The 15,843-nt window shown below is 37.3% G+C and overlaps 1 protein-coding gene across 1 annotated transcript in view; it reads left to right on the top strand.

Moving 5' to 3' along the window:
- Positions 1–15,578, top strand: part of LOC128133560 (uncharacterized) — a 34,027-nt gene extending 18,449 nt beyond the window's left edge. The window contains exons 5-6 of the mRNA XM_052771047.1: positions 15,345–15,373; positions 15,506–15,578. Coding sequence (XP_052627007.1) covers positions 15,345–15,373; positions 15,506–15,578 — 102 coding nt within the window. The remainder of the gene's footprint in view (positions 1–15,344; positions 15,374–15,505) is intronic.
- Positions 15,579–15,843: the final 265 nt, after the last annotated feature.

Here is a 15,843-nt window from a genome sequence, read left to right as displayed (position 1 = left end):
TTTAGTTCTTTTTCATATGAGCTTTGTGGGACTTTAAATGAGACAAAGATAGATTGTACCTTCTTGATCAGTTCATCAAGCTCGTTGAACTGCACGCTGAGCGGTTTGGCTATAAAGCACATATCCTGTTGCTCCTTCGGTTCATTACTCCCACCATCAGTGTTGTATCCCCTCATCTGAGATACGTCGGACACCATCAAGCACCTTCCTCCACTGCTTTCTTCCTTAGCCACACAAGCCTTTCCATGAGAAGGCTTCCTCACTTCATCGTCTTCAGAGTCGGTTGACCAAACCTCCACGCCACCGAACTCGTCATCAGCAACCGAACCCTGCACAATTAGAGCGTTCATAGAAGGGTTAGCGGTAGATTTCTTCTTCCTTATCTCATCAAGCTTTTTCCGCAGCAAAGCTTCCTCATCCTTTTCAGCCATCTTTTTAAGGACACAATCCTTTGCATAGTGGTTCTTTCCACCACAATAGTAACAGCTTACTCCAGAATCACCTTCTGCCTTCGGTTCCTTCTTAGACTCTTCAACCTTCGGTTCATCTTTAACCTTTTCAGAACTATAACTCCCCTGCCTTTTTCTGTTTTTGTTGGAGGGAAATCTCTTCTTGATGAATCTCTTGGGGTTAGACACCATCATAGCATAATCCTCAGATGTGAGGTCATAATCCTCCAAGTTGAGGTCTTCATCCTCCATCACAACTTTACTTTTGGACAGGAGGGCTAACGAACCTAGGCTTGAAACCACATTCTTTTCCTGCAACACAATCTTCTCCTGAGATTTGAGAATGCCCAACAGTTTCGCCAAGGAATATGATTTAAATTGCTCATGGGCTTTAACTGTGGACACCACTGCTCTCCACTCTGATCTTAGACCATTTAAGAACGTAACCTTCTGCTCAATAAGCTTCCTTTCGATGTCATGTTTGATCATCTTGCTAAGAAGATGATTGAAGCGATCGAACGTTTGGGTCACAGTTTCTTCGGCTCCTTGCCTGAATTCACCAAACTCAGACAAAAGTAAGGTTTGAATGGAGTGTTCAAGATCCTCGTCTGTAGAGTACAATTCACGAAGCCTGTCCCAAATCTCTTTTGCCGTCGTGCATGAACTTACCAGCCTGAAAGTGTCGGACTGAAGGGCGAATCTGATCAATCTTAACGCCTTGATATTGCACTGAAATTTGTCTTTTTCATCTTGCGCAATATCTTTGACATCTTTCAGAAGATCATTATACTCCTTTTGAGTTTTAATAATCCTTGAAGTTGCAGAATGAGAAAACGGTCCATTGATGATTGCTTCCCAGATGAGGTATCCATTATCCTCAGATCCTATAACATAATCTTCAAAGTGATGCGCCCAGACTTCATAATCATGGGTGTACAGGATGGGAATCTTCGTTGTTGATCCAATGTTGTTCGAAATATTGATGGGATTCGATTGTGACTCGTCCATAATGATCGAATAACCTGTTCAAAGATCAGACTTGTAATAACTCAAATTAGGGAAAACCAATAAATATCGAGATACGTCAATAATGAGATGACGGCTCAATAAATATCAATAATTGCGGAATAACCCTAATCGAAACCTTTTTCACAGAAAAGAAGTGTATCAATTACACAGCCTCCTGCTCTGATACCAATTGATAAGTCTAAAACTAAACTTGAAGATCGATTAGATCTTAAACAGGTCAAATAAACAGTAAACAGCAAGAACACGAAAGCAGTAAACAACTCAAGAATGAATCAAACGTGTCGAATGATTATCAAACAATCCTCAGAAGAGCTCGATGAAGAACTACAACTGTAGAGGATTAAAGGTTTACAGGAACGATAAAGAAAGTATTCTGTAATGCTATCGTAATGCTATCGTCTTCTAGATCGTTAACCAAATATGCATGCAAGCATATTATTATATAGTAAACCCTACATGCTCACGATTGGACATGCCCAAACCGGAGTGCAAAACTGGACTATAAACCGAGCCCAATGACGCAATACAAAAATAAAGTCCTACGCTACCCAACAATGCTCATGGCAGAACAATTCCCTCTTGTGTAATCTCAGTCACCGACTCTGTCTTCTGCTTGAGAGAAAGAAACTCCTGGGCTAACCTTTCCCTCTCCACTAGGAGAACATACTCATCTCGGAACATCACAGTGAACTTCTCCCAAGTCACTGCAGCGTGCTCTGTAGGAGTAAAACTGGTCGTCACAAACTTCCATCAGTCCTTCGCTCCCAAGCGAAGCTGGTTCAGCGCGAACCGTAACCTCAAATTCTCTGGGCATTAACAAGTGTAGAAACACCCCTTGATATCAAAAATCATCTCATCGCGGAAATCAGATCATGTGTCCCATCAAAATTTGGTGGCTTCGTGTTGCTGAACTCCCGGTACAGCAACGAGTCACCTCCTTGTGGTTTGGCAGTAGCGACGGCAGCGGTGGCTGCAACAGCAGCCGCCTCAGAAACTACAACATATTACTCATCAAACGTCTCGATCAAAGTTGTCTTAATAGACCCAAACATCTCCGAAATAGCCTCCTGTATGGCTGCGGCCACCTCGTCGTGAATCATCCTACGAATATCATCATTGCTAACTCCACTACTCCTTGGGGTGTGGCGTGTACCTACCATGATGTCTCTGAAACACAAAACAAAATCATCAGACTCGCTCGAGCATACTCATCTCTACTTGCTCCTTAGCATCCTAAGGATTCTTACTTGGATTGCATATATATTGGGTGCTTTTAGTAGTACGGGCCCAATACTACCTTCCACACCCTACCTGTAGTCACCCCAAGTCCTCCTCCTAGGATTCTAATTCACCAATACTCTATATCTCACGAATCACAGACTACTCTCTCAGTAGACCCCTATTAAGCTCATCTACGTATCTCTTCCTAGATTATCTCCCAACTCAGAACTCAACACATACTTAAGCAAATAATAGATAACACTGATCAAAAGCATCCCATAGGCTAAGTCATCACAAATTAGGAAACTCTATCCCTAGAATATGAAATACCTAGCCTACCCTATAACTGATGGGTTTTGAGCATTCTAACACTTCCTAAGTGTACATGCAACCCTAATAACCTTGAATCTATGTTTTCTCTATATAAATGCAAATTTCTTTTTCAAGGTTATTTCCTAACTAGCATGGCATGGGGAATATATAATAAAACATAAAACTAGTAGAAATACATACCATGTTGTAGCTTGGATTCCTTCAAGACTTTGTGAGCCTAGCACCCCAAATGTTGTGCCTCAAATGCTTCACACAACACTACAAACTTGGAATAACTTGAGAGAATGTCACTTAGCCTCAAAAATCAGTTATGCCCTCTTATGAATACCCTAGTATCTATTTTGCATGCTATAGGGTTTCTTTTATAATGTGTGATAATTAGGAGTTACAAATGTAAACCCTAACTGTCATGACTCTTCATTTCTCATGAGCCATGGGTTTGTAACTCCCATGGACTATCCATGGAGCTCCATATGGTTATAACCAAACCCATAAACCATGGATCATTAATCCACCATAAAAGAATTGATGATTGTCATAATCAACCCTATATATTTAATTCGTCTCACTTTGATCACCAAATTAATACTAGATTAATACTTGATCAATACTAATTAAATAATATATTAGAACTGATAATATATTAATAATCACAAGTTTACTTTCTCTCATTTTTTCTATCCAATTATTGCAATGCCATGCAACCCAAATGGACCATGCCGGGTCGGGTTAAGTACATACCAAATAAAGTTATGGACTTAGACACTATATCCAACTGTCTCCCACTTGGATAAGTCTAATAACTATATTTGCAAATATGACTTCAAAATCCGAGTAGCAATTGTTGCTCTTTCAAAGTCTCTCAGAACTGAGATGATGATGATACGCCATCTAAGATAAGTGATCATATAATCCTCTGTTCTCATGATATTAGCCGGACAACACATGGAACATGGTCTTACTTATTGTCCAACATTTGTTTCTCGATCTCTGATTTGTTTCGACATAGAACTAAATTGAACACATCAATTAGGTTCTGATCGGGCCCGATACATAGGTCAAAACCAAATCATCGAGGGGCCCAGATATCGCTTCTATTTCTAGAAGGAACAGATAAACTTTGACTGATACGCTTGTACTAACTACTTGTTCAATTATTCACAAAGCCACGTTTTATAACATCGAGTTACCAATGCGTTTTCGTACAATCAATGAATAACCAACTCATAGTCAACTACTCATATCTCTAGGTTTGAAGATTTATATGATATTACCGTCTCACGATCACTCGAGATAAATTCCATGAAGTGATGCAAGTGAGAGTGGGTTGAATCCAATACTCAGCCCTTATGAGTACTCATGAATGTTGTAGCAACCATTGCATTGTCTAAAGCACTTTAGACAAATCATACAAGCCAAATTCATGACATTCTTGATTCATATCTACTTCCAACATATGACTGACTGTGGATGGTTTGAATAATATGATATATACCATAACATAATTATTCTGGAAGTCAAAACATGCAAAGTGAAACACAAGAATAATACTAATCTTATATGGCCCCAACACTTTGAGTGTAAATAAAAACACCTTTTATTTAAGCACCATATTGATTAATCATTATTTATGTTTCGATTAATCAACTTTATGCTTGAATTAAAACATTAGTTGTCCCATGCTCCAAGCATGTACACTATGGTTTTCCAACCAACAATTATGCCATACTCCAAGTATGTATACTATGTTTACATATGGTCCTCTCTTTGTGAAATAGATCAATTGACAATATTGCAATGATGCTCATTTCACAATTCCAATCCTTGTTGTAAATGCAAGAATACCAAACTCTTGCCATTTACTGTAATCTGTTAGATTCTAAACTTATATGTAATGATCCCCTTGTAATGACTATGCACAGAAGTCACAAAGACTTGGCAACAAACATTACAAAGTATTCCAATGGAAAACAATTCCATGGAAATGAAGTCTCAAATTCAAAGTACATTCCTTTGAACATCCTTCTTAGCATTAAGTTCTTTAATCTTACACAGATTCAAAGAATAACTTTCACCTATGGAGACAATTCCATATTACCATTTTGACCATCACTTCTGAACAAGAGTTGCCTCTTTTCAAAATATGTCAATATGGTCCTTACTCTATACTTCTAATTGTCCATGAGCAGCCAATCTTTGGTAAACCTCAGATTGTCCTCGACAATTTTGCTTAATCATTTTAGTCATTTCAAGTTCTATTCCCTTTTCCATCTTAATGCCCTAGACATTTGGAAAATTTAGAATGGATTATAGCACATGTAATCAAACTTATACCCAAAGCATATGGGACATGATTTATGCTATAAAATTTTTATTTGCCATATTTTCATAATTCGAACTATGAAGAGGGATGACGTAATCATAATCGAATTTTGAGAACACAACATATATAGAATTTCCTTATGTTGAACCATTCCAACATAACATTCATATATATTCTTGACTAAAGTAGATTAAACTCAATCTAAGCTGGTAGAATTGGAATGAAGTATAAAATCCTCTCCCTTAATTATAGCAAACAACTTTTCAAAGCGAATTGAAACTTTTGTTTTCTATAATTAACATTGCTAACTTGCAATACTTAACATAACCATCATGCTCCCACTAGCATAATGATTACCAGCATAACACTTTATGCTCCCACTAGCTTTGACATGTACTCAGAAATCAACTGGACTTTTAGAAATCAATACTTTATTGACTTTCTAACCAAAGTTCATATTTCTGATACTAGATTGCTTTGATAAGACTTTATCAAAAACATACACCTTTCCTTAGATAGCTCACATGTTTGTCTAGACCTTTTGCAATTATCACTAATTAGTGTGCCGGTTAACCACACACGCTCCACTAACTATATGAGAATGCAAATATTACAACCGCTATCTACTTAAAATCTTCTTAGTGGAAGCGTTTCCTCACCATCATTTTCATGAATCGAAGAGAAACCTTATGACACTTAGATTTTATGGTGTATGTTTTCTTTTCCATGTGAATTTTGTCAAAACCATAATCACAGGACTAGGTTAGTGACACTTCCAAATTCATATGGACTGAACTTGTGCAATCTTAATTTCTTGCCACCTGGTAGCACAATGCCCACCATTGCTTCCGGGTTGTTATGCAAACAATTGAGAACTCATAGAACTCACAAGCATAATCAACTTTTAACTGGAATAGACACATAAATAAGAATATGTCAACACGATAGGTTACAAACCTCAAGCCGTGGACTAGTGATTAACAAAACTCTTGATTAGTTCTTGAAACTATTTCAGAATCTTTTAGACTCCCATTGTCCTCTTGACATATAAGACTTCTCTTTGTCAAGAACCATTCCTTGACAATACAAATATTCAAGAGCTAGTGCGGATTCTTATTATGTTAAACACTTCTCACTATTGGTCTTAGCTGGTCTTTGTTTTATCCAAAACATCACAACTTACCAATCTCAAATGTACAAGAATAGGAAACATCTTACTCTACATTTGACAAGTGTTATGAACTTTCTAAAGACTATGTCACTCAAGTTACAATCTTGGAGTATAACTCCAGGATTTGTTTTGGGAACGAAGTATGAATTATCTTTTGATTTAACCATTTTAACAATTCACGATTCCTCTCCTTAGGCAACAAACACACTAAGGTGTCCTTAGAGGATCAATTATGATATGGTTCCATAATCACTAAGATAATCATAAAACAAAATACACAAGTACTCTCCCATCTCTTCAGATTGGGGAAACTTTTATCTTTCTGCCTTATTTGATTCTTCTTATTCATTCAGCCATACATTGAAACTTTTCCAATGTTTCAGAATTACACTTAAACTCATAAGCATAACCATATTTACTAAACTTTAGTAAATTATAACGAATAATCTTATCTACCTTTGTGGTGGACCTGACTAGTGCACAACTTAATGTACCCGATCCTTTAGTCCTTCGCTTGACTCACATGCGAATGTGAACAAGGAATTAGTTAATTTACCAAATATAGAAATCTCATTCATCACACAATACAACTTGCATGATTCCAAGTTTCTGTCCAATTGAACCTTGGGTGACGAGAATCTTTCCTTATTTGATAAATTTAGACACTACCACCAATGAAAGAACCAAATTTATTTTCAAATATTGCTATTAATGGAAACATATAATTAACAATTTTTCACAAATGCCATTGTAAGGATACTTAAAATAAATAAAATCAAAACTTTTCATTTATTTTAAAACCTTGCGGAAAACGTATCCTTACAACCCATATGAAAACCTTATTGTTATCTATTCCGAAGCAATATGTCTCAACTCTTAAGTAACAACTCAAAATTCTGATCACCGAACCATGCGATCAAAATCCCTCTTCGCGATCAGAATCAACATATACTTCCTTTAAGTTTCTTCACTTATCTTTGATTCTTAAAACATCAACATGTGACCCAGTCACATCATGCAATAAGAATATCAGAATAGAAACTTCATAGAGTTAGACAATGGACTTTACCTGAAGTAGAGTCAAACATTTGACATTACTATCCTTAAGGACTTTTAGGTAAATTTGGCTGCTTCGCAACCAATGCCCTTTCTTTGGCAAAAGAAACATATGGACTCTTTGGAAACGGTTCACGGGACTATCACAGACTTAGCCTTTCTCTTTACGATTTGGTCAACCGAGTTGACTATGGCGAATCCCTTTCAATTGGGAAGAGAAATTTTTTCTGGACTTCCAATGTTACCATTGTCAATATCCATGGAAGTTTGGGAAGTTGATCTTCCAATCAAATTTTTCTTTACCAATGCTCCAAATCATTGTTGATTCGGCATCATCAAGCAAATAGGTAAGATCATTAAGGGTCATGTCGTGATCTGTCATCAGGGAGTGACCAAGTCAACAACCAGCTACCTTGAAACTTCGACACCCAACTCTCCCGACTTGTCAATATGTGACTTAATATCCAAGACCTAAGCACATATAGACTTTGTTTGCCAATAGGGATTGAGTGACTTAGAACTTATCAGGTCTTGAAACTTGTGGGATAGGGAGATTTATTGGAGGAGATGGAGGAAGTGAAGTATGATTTCTAGTCCCACTAGTGCACAACAAAGGGATTGATCTTTCACCTTGGTTGCCATTTGGGATATCATCTTCATTAGGAAGCTTATTCCTAAAGATTTGGGAAGACCATAGCTGTCTATACTAGACATCTATAATGGGAGAAATTCAAGTTAGTTGATTTAAAGTCCTTAATATAACACCCAATATGAAATATGAAGGCTAGGACCCAATAACCTATTTATAACTGGAAGAGGGATGCCGTAATCCAAATTATAAAATAGTTAAAGGTAGGTAAATGACGATTTACCAATTTCCACCATGAAAAACGAAATATAATTAAGTTTTAATTGAATTTGAAACTCCTAGATCTTTTGAGATACATTGAACTTTCAATGGCATGTTTGAATCTCAATTGTGCCCTCTCAAATTTGTGACTGGGATGCCGAGGATCACAAACAAGGTGTGAATAACCATACAAATTGATTTGGTACCCTCAACAATATTACCTAATCGATGTGTCGGTTAACCACACACACTCCACCGATCAATAAGAAAGTCAAGTTACCCTTTTCCACTCTTACTAGTCCATGTTAGTGTGCCGGTTAACCACACACGCTGCACTAACGACTTGGTAAGGTACAAAGTGTAATTTTATGGGCTAGCACCAATTTCACATTTTCCTAAAGTAACTAAGATTGGGAATTTATAATGTATAGTTACTTTATAATTCATTATACTTTTAATGAGCATTTAAAGTCGTATCCTACCCGTTCGGCTAACGATCCTCTACCGATCAAGGAAGCTGAAACATCCCAAAAATACGACCCGAAAATTTCATTTTTAATATAACAAAGATCATAAAACTGAGTATCACATAATAAAACCATACGTTGCGTATCTCAAAACCATACTAAAATATTGTGAGAAAAATTGTGTCACAACTGTATCAAAACATATCTAAGAAACTGAATCAACTCCCAGGACAAAAACTGAAGCTGTGGTGTGTGCGATGCCATCATCCCGAGCTCTTACCTTTACTTGCGGAAGTACCTGAAACCAAAACTGAAACTGTAAGCACGAAGCTTAGTGAGCTCCCCCAAACTACCACATACCACACAATAACAAATAAAGCATATACTGGGCCTTGCCCACTGCATCAAACCGAAGTCCGGAACTGACTGCATCGGACCGTAATCCGGAACTGACTGGGACCTTGTCCCCTGCATCGGACCGGAGTCCGGAACTAGCTGCATCGGAATGAAATCCGGAACTGTCTGAACATAGCATAACATAAACACATATCTGCTAACATAACACATATACTGCATCGGACTGAAGTCCGGAACACATAACACATAGACATGCCTGAATCACAAAGACATCAAGCACCCTGAACTACTGCTTCGGACCGAAGTTCGGAACTAAATGCTAGCTAAACGGGCCGACATTGTGGCCGTAGACCCGTTCCTACTGGTAGGAAACTCACCTCGTGAACTGGCTGCTGAGTGTTTGGCTCTGGAAGCTATTTGCTGCTGCTCTGGTATCTCCCCGGCTACAATTCCATAAACACACTCAATCAAATACTAATCACTGTATTGGGGTAAAATGACTCTTTTACCCCTGGTCAAAGTCAACTCTCCCGGTCAAAGTCAACCTACAGTTGACCTGACTCGCCGAGTTGGGCCGCCAACTCGCCAAGTCCCTATTCTCACTTCTCAACCCTACTCGCTGCTACTCGTTGAGTATGGCATCAACTCGACGAGTTTCCTTTCGATTCTAGAACTCAGGCTATCTGCATCTAACTCGCCGAGTCGTATGAACAACTCGACGAGTTGTTCTTGAGCTAAGAAGATTGCCTTGGACTCGCCGAATTGTATGAACAACTCGTCGAGTCCCTCCATTACTGAGTCTGACCTCCATCTCACTGAGTCCACTCTACTACTCACTGGTCCCCACTCGGCATCACTCAAAAGGGGGAAAAATCGGGGACTCGCGACTCGACTCGCCGAGTCGCATGCATGCAACTACTCTAAACTCGATTCTGCTTGAATCCAGCGCATAAAACTTATAGATCTGGGCTCCCTAAGCTCGATTAACACGTAAAGATTCTATCTTTACGCGCCCATATGCACCCATGAAGATTAAAAGGCTCAAAAAGCATAATAAAGGCTACATCTAGGGTTCTCAAGCAAAGAAACTCCGAAAAGGCACTAGATCAGGGCTCCAAAACTCCTAAATGAACAGATCTAGGTATATCTCAACCCAACAAGGCATCCATACAACTATAAAGCTTGGAAAATACATTAAACTAGCCTTAGAGGTGTTCTAATGGAGGTTTAAGCACAAAACAGAATAATTCCGAGACATACCTCAATGAACTCTGACTTTGGCCTTGGATCTTTGCTCTACACTTCCTCTTTTTGGTCCTTTCTTCTTTTTCTTCTTCAATCCTTCAAGAATCCACACAAAAACACTTTAATCATACAAGGAATGGTTTAGGGTTTCTCACAAGCTCTCTGAGGGTGAAGGAGGCGAGTTTGGGGCACATAACATTGCTTAAATAGTGAGGAAACCCGGGGATTTAGGGTTTCTTCCTGGCGGGCGGACTCACCGAGTCCCGCATATGGACTCGTCGAGTCGCCGACTTACACGTGCTCGAAATCCCGTCTCTACTCGACGAGTCGGGCTATAGACTCACCGAGTCCCTCTTGAAAACTTCTAAATAAATAACATGGAAACAACATACCAGAGACGGGTCGTTACAGAAATGGTGGGTGAGAGTGGACACCCATTAAGTCGCCATTTTATAGGCAACAACCATAAACCCCCCTTTATAGACCGGCTTCATGAATGAGGCCTACTAACGGTAAGAATGACATATTCTTATACATATCTATATAATAATAAAATTATAATAATAGTATAAGTGTTGATTTTTAAACTTTTTAAAAATATAAGGTTTAATTTGGAATTAAAGTATTAAAGAGTAAGACTTTTCAACTTCCAAAACTTGAGGACAAGAATTGAAACTAAGTCTCTTCAATTTGTAACTTATGAGTTTTAATGGTTCATAAAAATGAAGACTCTTCATTTTATGAAACCTCTTTAGTTCTTTAATCACAATTTAAAGAAGTGACTTTTGGTTATCCATGACTTGAGGACAAGTTATGGACACCATCATTAACATTAAGATCATGAATTAAACAAGCATGTAGGTTACACACAATTCCTATGATCTTCTAAAACTCATATGAACACATATTAATATCAGACAATTTCAAGAAATCATATTAACACATATAAAACTTGAAAATTGATAATAGTAATTTAAAATGGTTTAACATAATCATTACCACTTTGAAAAACAATTTTTTTTACAAGTCCAAAACAGTTTAGGATAATGATTTTAATCCATTTCCAGCAACAAAACTCGAAAAACTGCCCAACACGCTCCTACTCGTCAAGTGCAAGAACCTACTCGACGAGTAGGATGAATTTGTTCATGGACTCGGTGAGTCCTCCCCATGAACTCGGCGAGTCCAGTCATCAGTGAGCAGATTTTTCGATTTTTAAGCAGTTTTGCATCAAGTATACAGAAAACAATCCTATACTCTGATACCACTGATGGGTTTTGAGCATTCTAACACTTCCTAAGTGTACATGCAACCCTAATAACCTTGAATCTATGTTTTCTCTATATACATGCAAATTTCTTTTTCATGGTTATTTCCTAACTAGCATGGCATGGGGCATATATAATAAAACATAAAACTAGTGGAAATACATACCTTGTTGTTGCTTGGATTCCTTCAAGACTTTGTGAGCATAGCACCCCAAATGTTGTGCCTCAAATGCTTCACACAACACTACAAACTTGGAATAACTTGAGAGAATGTCACTTAGCCTCAAAAATTGGTTATGCCTTTTTATGAATACCCTATCTATTTTGCATGCTATAGGGTTTCTTATATAATGTGTCATAATTAGGAGTTACAAATGTAAACCCTAATTGTCATGACTCTTCATTTCTCATGACCCATGGGTTTGTAACTCCCATGGACTATCCATGGAGCTTCATATGGTTATAACCAAACCCATAAACCATGGATCATTAATCCACTATAAAAGAATTGATGATTGTCATAATCAACCCTATATATTTAATTAGTCTCACTTTGATCACCAAATTAATACTAGATTAATACTTGATCAATACTAATTAAATAATATATTAGAACTTATAATATATTAATAATCACAAGTGTACTTTCTCTCATTTTGTCTATCCAAGTATTGCAATGCCATGCAACCCAAATAGACCATGCCGGGTCGGCTCAAGTACATACATCTCATAGACACTATATCCAACACTAACATGAAATTCTAATAAAATATCTCATAGATATCTTATAACACAAAAGTAAGGGTATTTTAATAAATCACCGGTCGGGCTCTGGCTGATTGTACACACTGCTTCAACTTGTTTTCTCTTAAAACTCTTTCTCATTTTGGAAAATTCTTTTCTTTTAAAAATTCTTCTCAAATCCTCAGTTTGAGTCCACAAACAACCAGAGGTGCATCCGAATCCCTCAAACCAAAGCTCTGATACCAACTTGTAACGACATAAAATTTCAACCAAAAATTTCATTTTGAAAACACATTTTTCTCAATAAATAAAATGCAAAATGTCACAATGTCAATTAATTAAATCTCATATAAAAAACTGTTCATATTTCAAACTCCAGGATCCTCTAAATCATAACTCAATCACTGATGTGTGTACAATCAGGTTGGCGCCTTCTCGTGATCCTTAGAAGTACCTGAAACACATAACACATAACACGGTAAGCAGAAAGCTTAGTGAGTTCCCCAAAATACTACACATATCACATTAGCCACTCTAGGCTAACTCAATATGACCCTCTGGTCAATGTATTCCATGGAGACCCACCGGTCCCACCACTCGGGAGGACCCTCCGGCCCTAACTTAATAAGTTCATAAAATAAGCATAAACCACATGGACAAAATGTTAAGTATCACAATAAAAAATAAGCACATAAGACATCCCAGTCACACAAAGATACCACTCATGGTAAGTATAGTGAGAATACTCACCTCGTAAGCTAGTAAGTAAAAGTATCGTGCTTGGAAATCTCGAACTAGCCTCTGCCTAATACATAGGTTAATCATATATAATTAATACTATATTCATACTCAAATACACCAAAGGTTATTCTCTCTCTCTCTCTCAAATTCTTGGAATGGGTAAAAGACCATTTTACCCCTCCCTGGTCCCCATTACTCATGTTGACCAAACCCTAAAGTCAACAAAAGTCAAACTCGAGTCAACAATCTAAGTTTGACCTGACTCTCCGAGTGGACTTATGTGACTCGTCGAGTCCACTCATCCCTCAGAAGTCTTCATGAAGGTCCAGCTCGTCGAGTTAACCCCTAACTCGCCAAGCTATAGCACGACCATCTCATCGGGACAAACCCTAACTGACACGTCGAGTCGGCTCATCGACTCGGTGAGTCCATTCAGACCCATGACTTAATCAGACGATTTCAAGGCAGGAAACCCTCTCACACTATAGATCTAAGCTCTCAAGACTTGCTTATCACGTAAAGCCACAAGCTTGAAATGCCAAAAACATGCTCTACTAAGGGTTTCCACTCAAGGCTCCATTATGGATGCATAAAGCAGGGATCTTTGGACTTTAGGGACCTCACAAGGTCCAGATCTAATGTCCAAATCTCTATATGTGCATAAAAAACTCAAGATCCCAAAAAAAAGCCCTAAACTCCATTAATATGAGATCTACCCAAAGTAATGAGAAAGGTACAAACTTTATACCTTTTTACAGAAGCTCTTGGATGAATAAAAATAGATCTAACAACCTCTTCTTGTTCCTTGCTTGAAATCCTTCTCTCCTCTTCCAAAGATGCACCAAAATACTCAATATTAACTCACACACTCTCTCTATAAGCTCAATGGGTGATTAGGGTTTCTCTTAGTGAAGGAAAGAAGTTGATGAGCCGCAAATGAGGCTATAAGTTCCCTTAAATAGGCCCCAAACCGAGGATTTATGCTTTCTCTTCACAACGTCTACTCGACGAGTCGGCTCTCGGACTCGTCGAGTAGATCATTAATCAACGTGGCACATCACGACCCTACTCGACGAGTTGTAGCACCAACTTGTCGAGTTTCTCAATAGTCCTTCCAAAAACATAAATAAGCAATATACCTGGAAGTCCGGTTGTTACACTTTTGTTTTCTCTCTTTTCCCTATTCAATTCTCCGATAAATCGAGTGATGGAGTGTACGGTGCAGGAGTGGTTGGATGTGAGGGTGGACGAGGATGGAACGATGCGGTTCTTAGCTGACAGGAACCTAACACTGATGACCTTGATGATTTCCGTTGGTGAAATTATTGAACCCTAATTTCACCTTTATCAAAGGTAATTGATAATCTCTATATTTTTGATGTTTTGTGTGTATAGAAAGAATGGATAAGATGCAACTCAGGAGGAAAAACATATAATTATTTTATTATAGTTCATTGTGTTTTCCGCTGGAATGGTAATATTTCATATTGCAGATCTTTGTTAAGGTTTTAGATTTGTCGATTGAAGATGATTATTGCCAAAGTATGTGAATCGTTCTTCAATCTTGATAGTTATGGTGTGCAGTTTGTGTAATCATTAATCACACTGTAATCACACAATATTGACTCTTTTTTTGCCTCATTTGTCAGTGCTTCGCTCTCTGACGTCACTTAGTATTTCCAGAGTTGCAACAGACGTAGAAAAGAGATTAATTCAACTATCTATGGAGGAGGGTAATATAACTGTATTCTTTCTTTAATTAAAAACGCGGTGAAGATGTTAACATATAATATATATATATATATATATATATATATATATATATATATATATATATATATATATATATATATATATATATGTGTGTGTGTGTGTGTGTGTGTGTGTGTGTAAAGATGAAGGAAATTTGGTGTCATGTATAGATTGGTATTGACAAGTTCTATGGGTCAGGGCATTATTGTCCAATGATAAATAAGGAAATCCTTTCCCCCAAAGGGTATTATCCTACATTCGCACCCTGCATTACTGAATTTTAAGTTGTTTGATAATAAGATTTTGTTGATAACATGTAAGTTTTTGTTTGAATGCAGATGTTATTGCAGGATGGGATCTGTGAAGAGTAAGTGTGAATTCTTTTCATTTATTGAATAACTTAAGATTTAGCATAACATGTAACGACATCATAATTTACTTTCTCTTAGCAAATTTAGGAAATATACATTCTTTCTATTCATAATATTATTTAATTTAGGCAATATGTGATATTTTTGCGATTTGCTTTGCTGGATCGAGCTGTGAGAAAAGAACAAATATTCAAATCATGAAGACATTAAGGATCATGTTCATTGTAAGTAATTGGTCTCTTATTTGTTAAAAAAAGTAGTTATTTGTCAAAAATTTAGAATAATATTAATTAAACTGGTACTTCATGATGAATGGTAATACTCTTTCTGAAATTTATTGTTGGAAATATGTTGTGTAGTTTTTTTTATAACTCAAAACTTCATGACTTTTGTTCATTATTAATTGAAAAATAGATAGGTAATTGCAATGGATCGTGTGTGTATGCACGTAACTATTTATTTAAAG

The sequence above is a fragment of the Lactuca sativa genome, chromosome 4 (assembly GCF_002870075.4).
Source record: "Lactuca sativa cultivar Salinas chromosome 4, Lsat_Salinas_v11, whole genome shotgun sequence".
Lineage (NCBI taxonomy): Eukaryota > Viridiplantae > Streptophyta > Magnoliopsida > Asterales > Asteraceae > Lactuca > Lactuca sativa.
The sequence above is the reverse complement of the archived record's forward strand: the minus strand, read 5'-3'. Positions and strand labels throughout refer to the sequence as shown.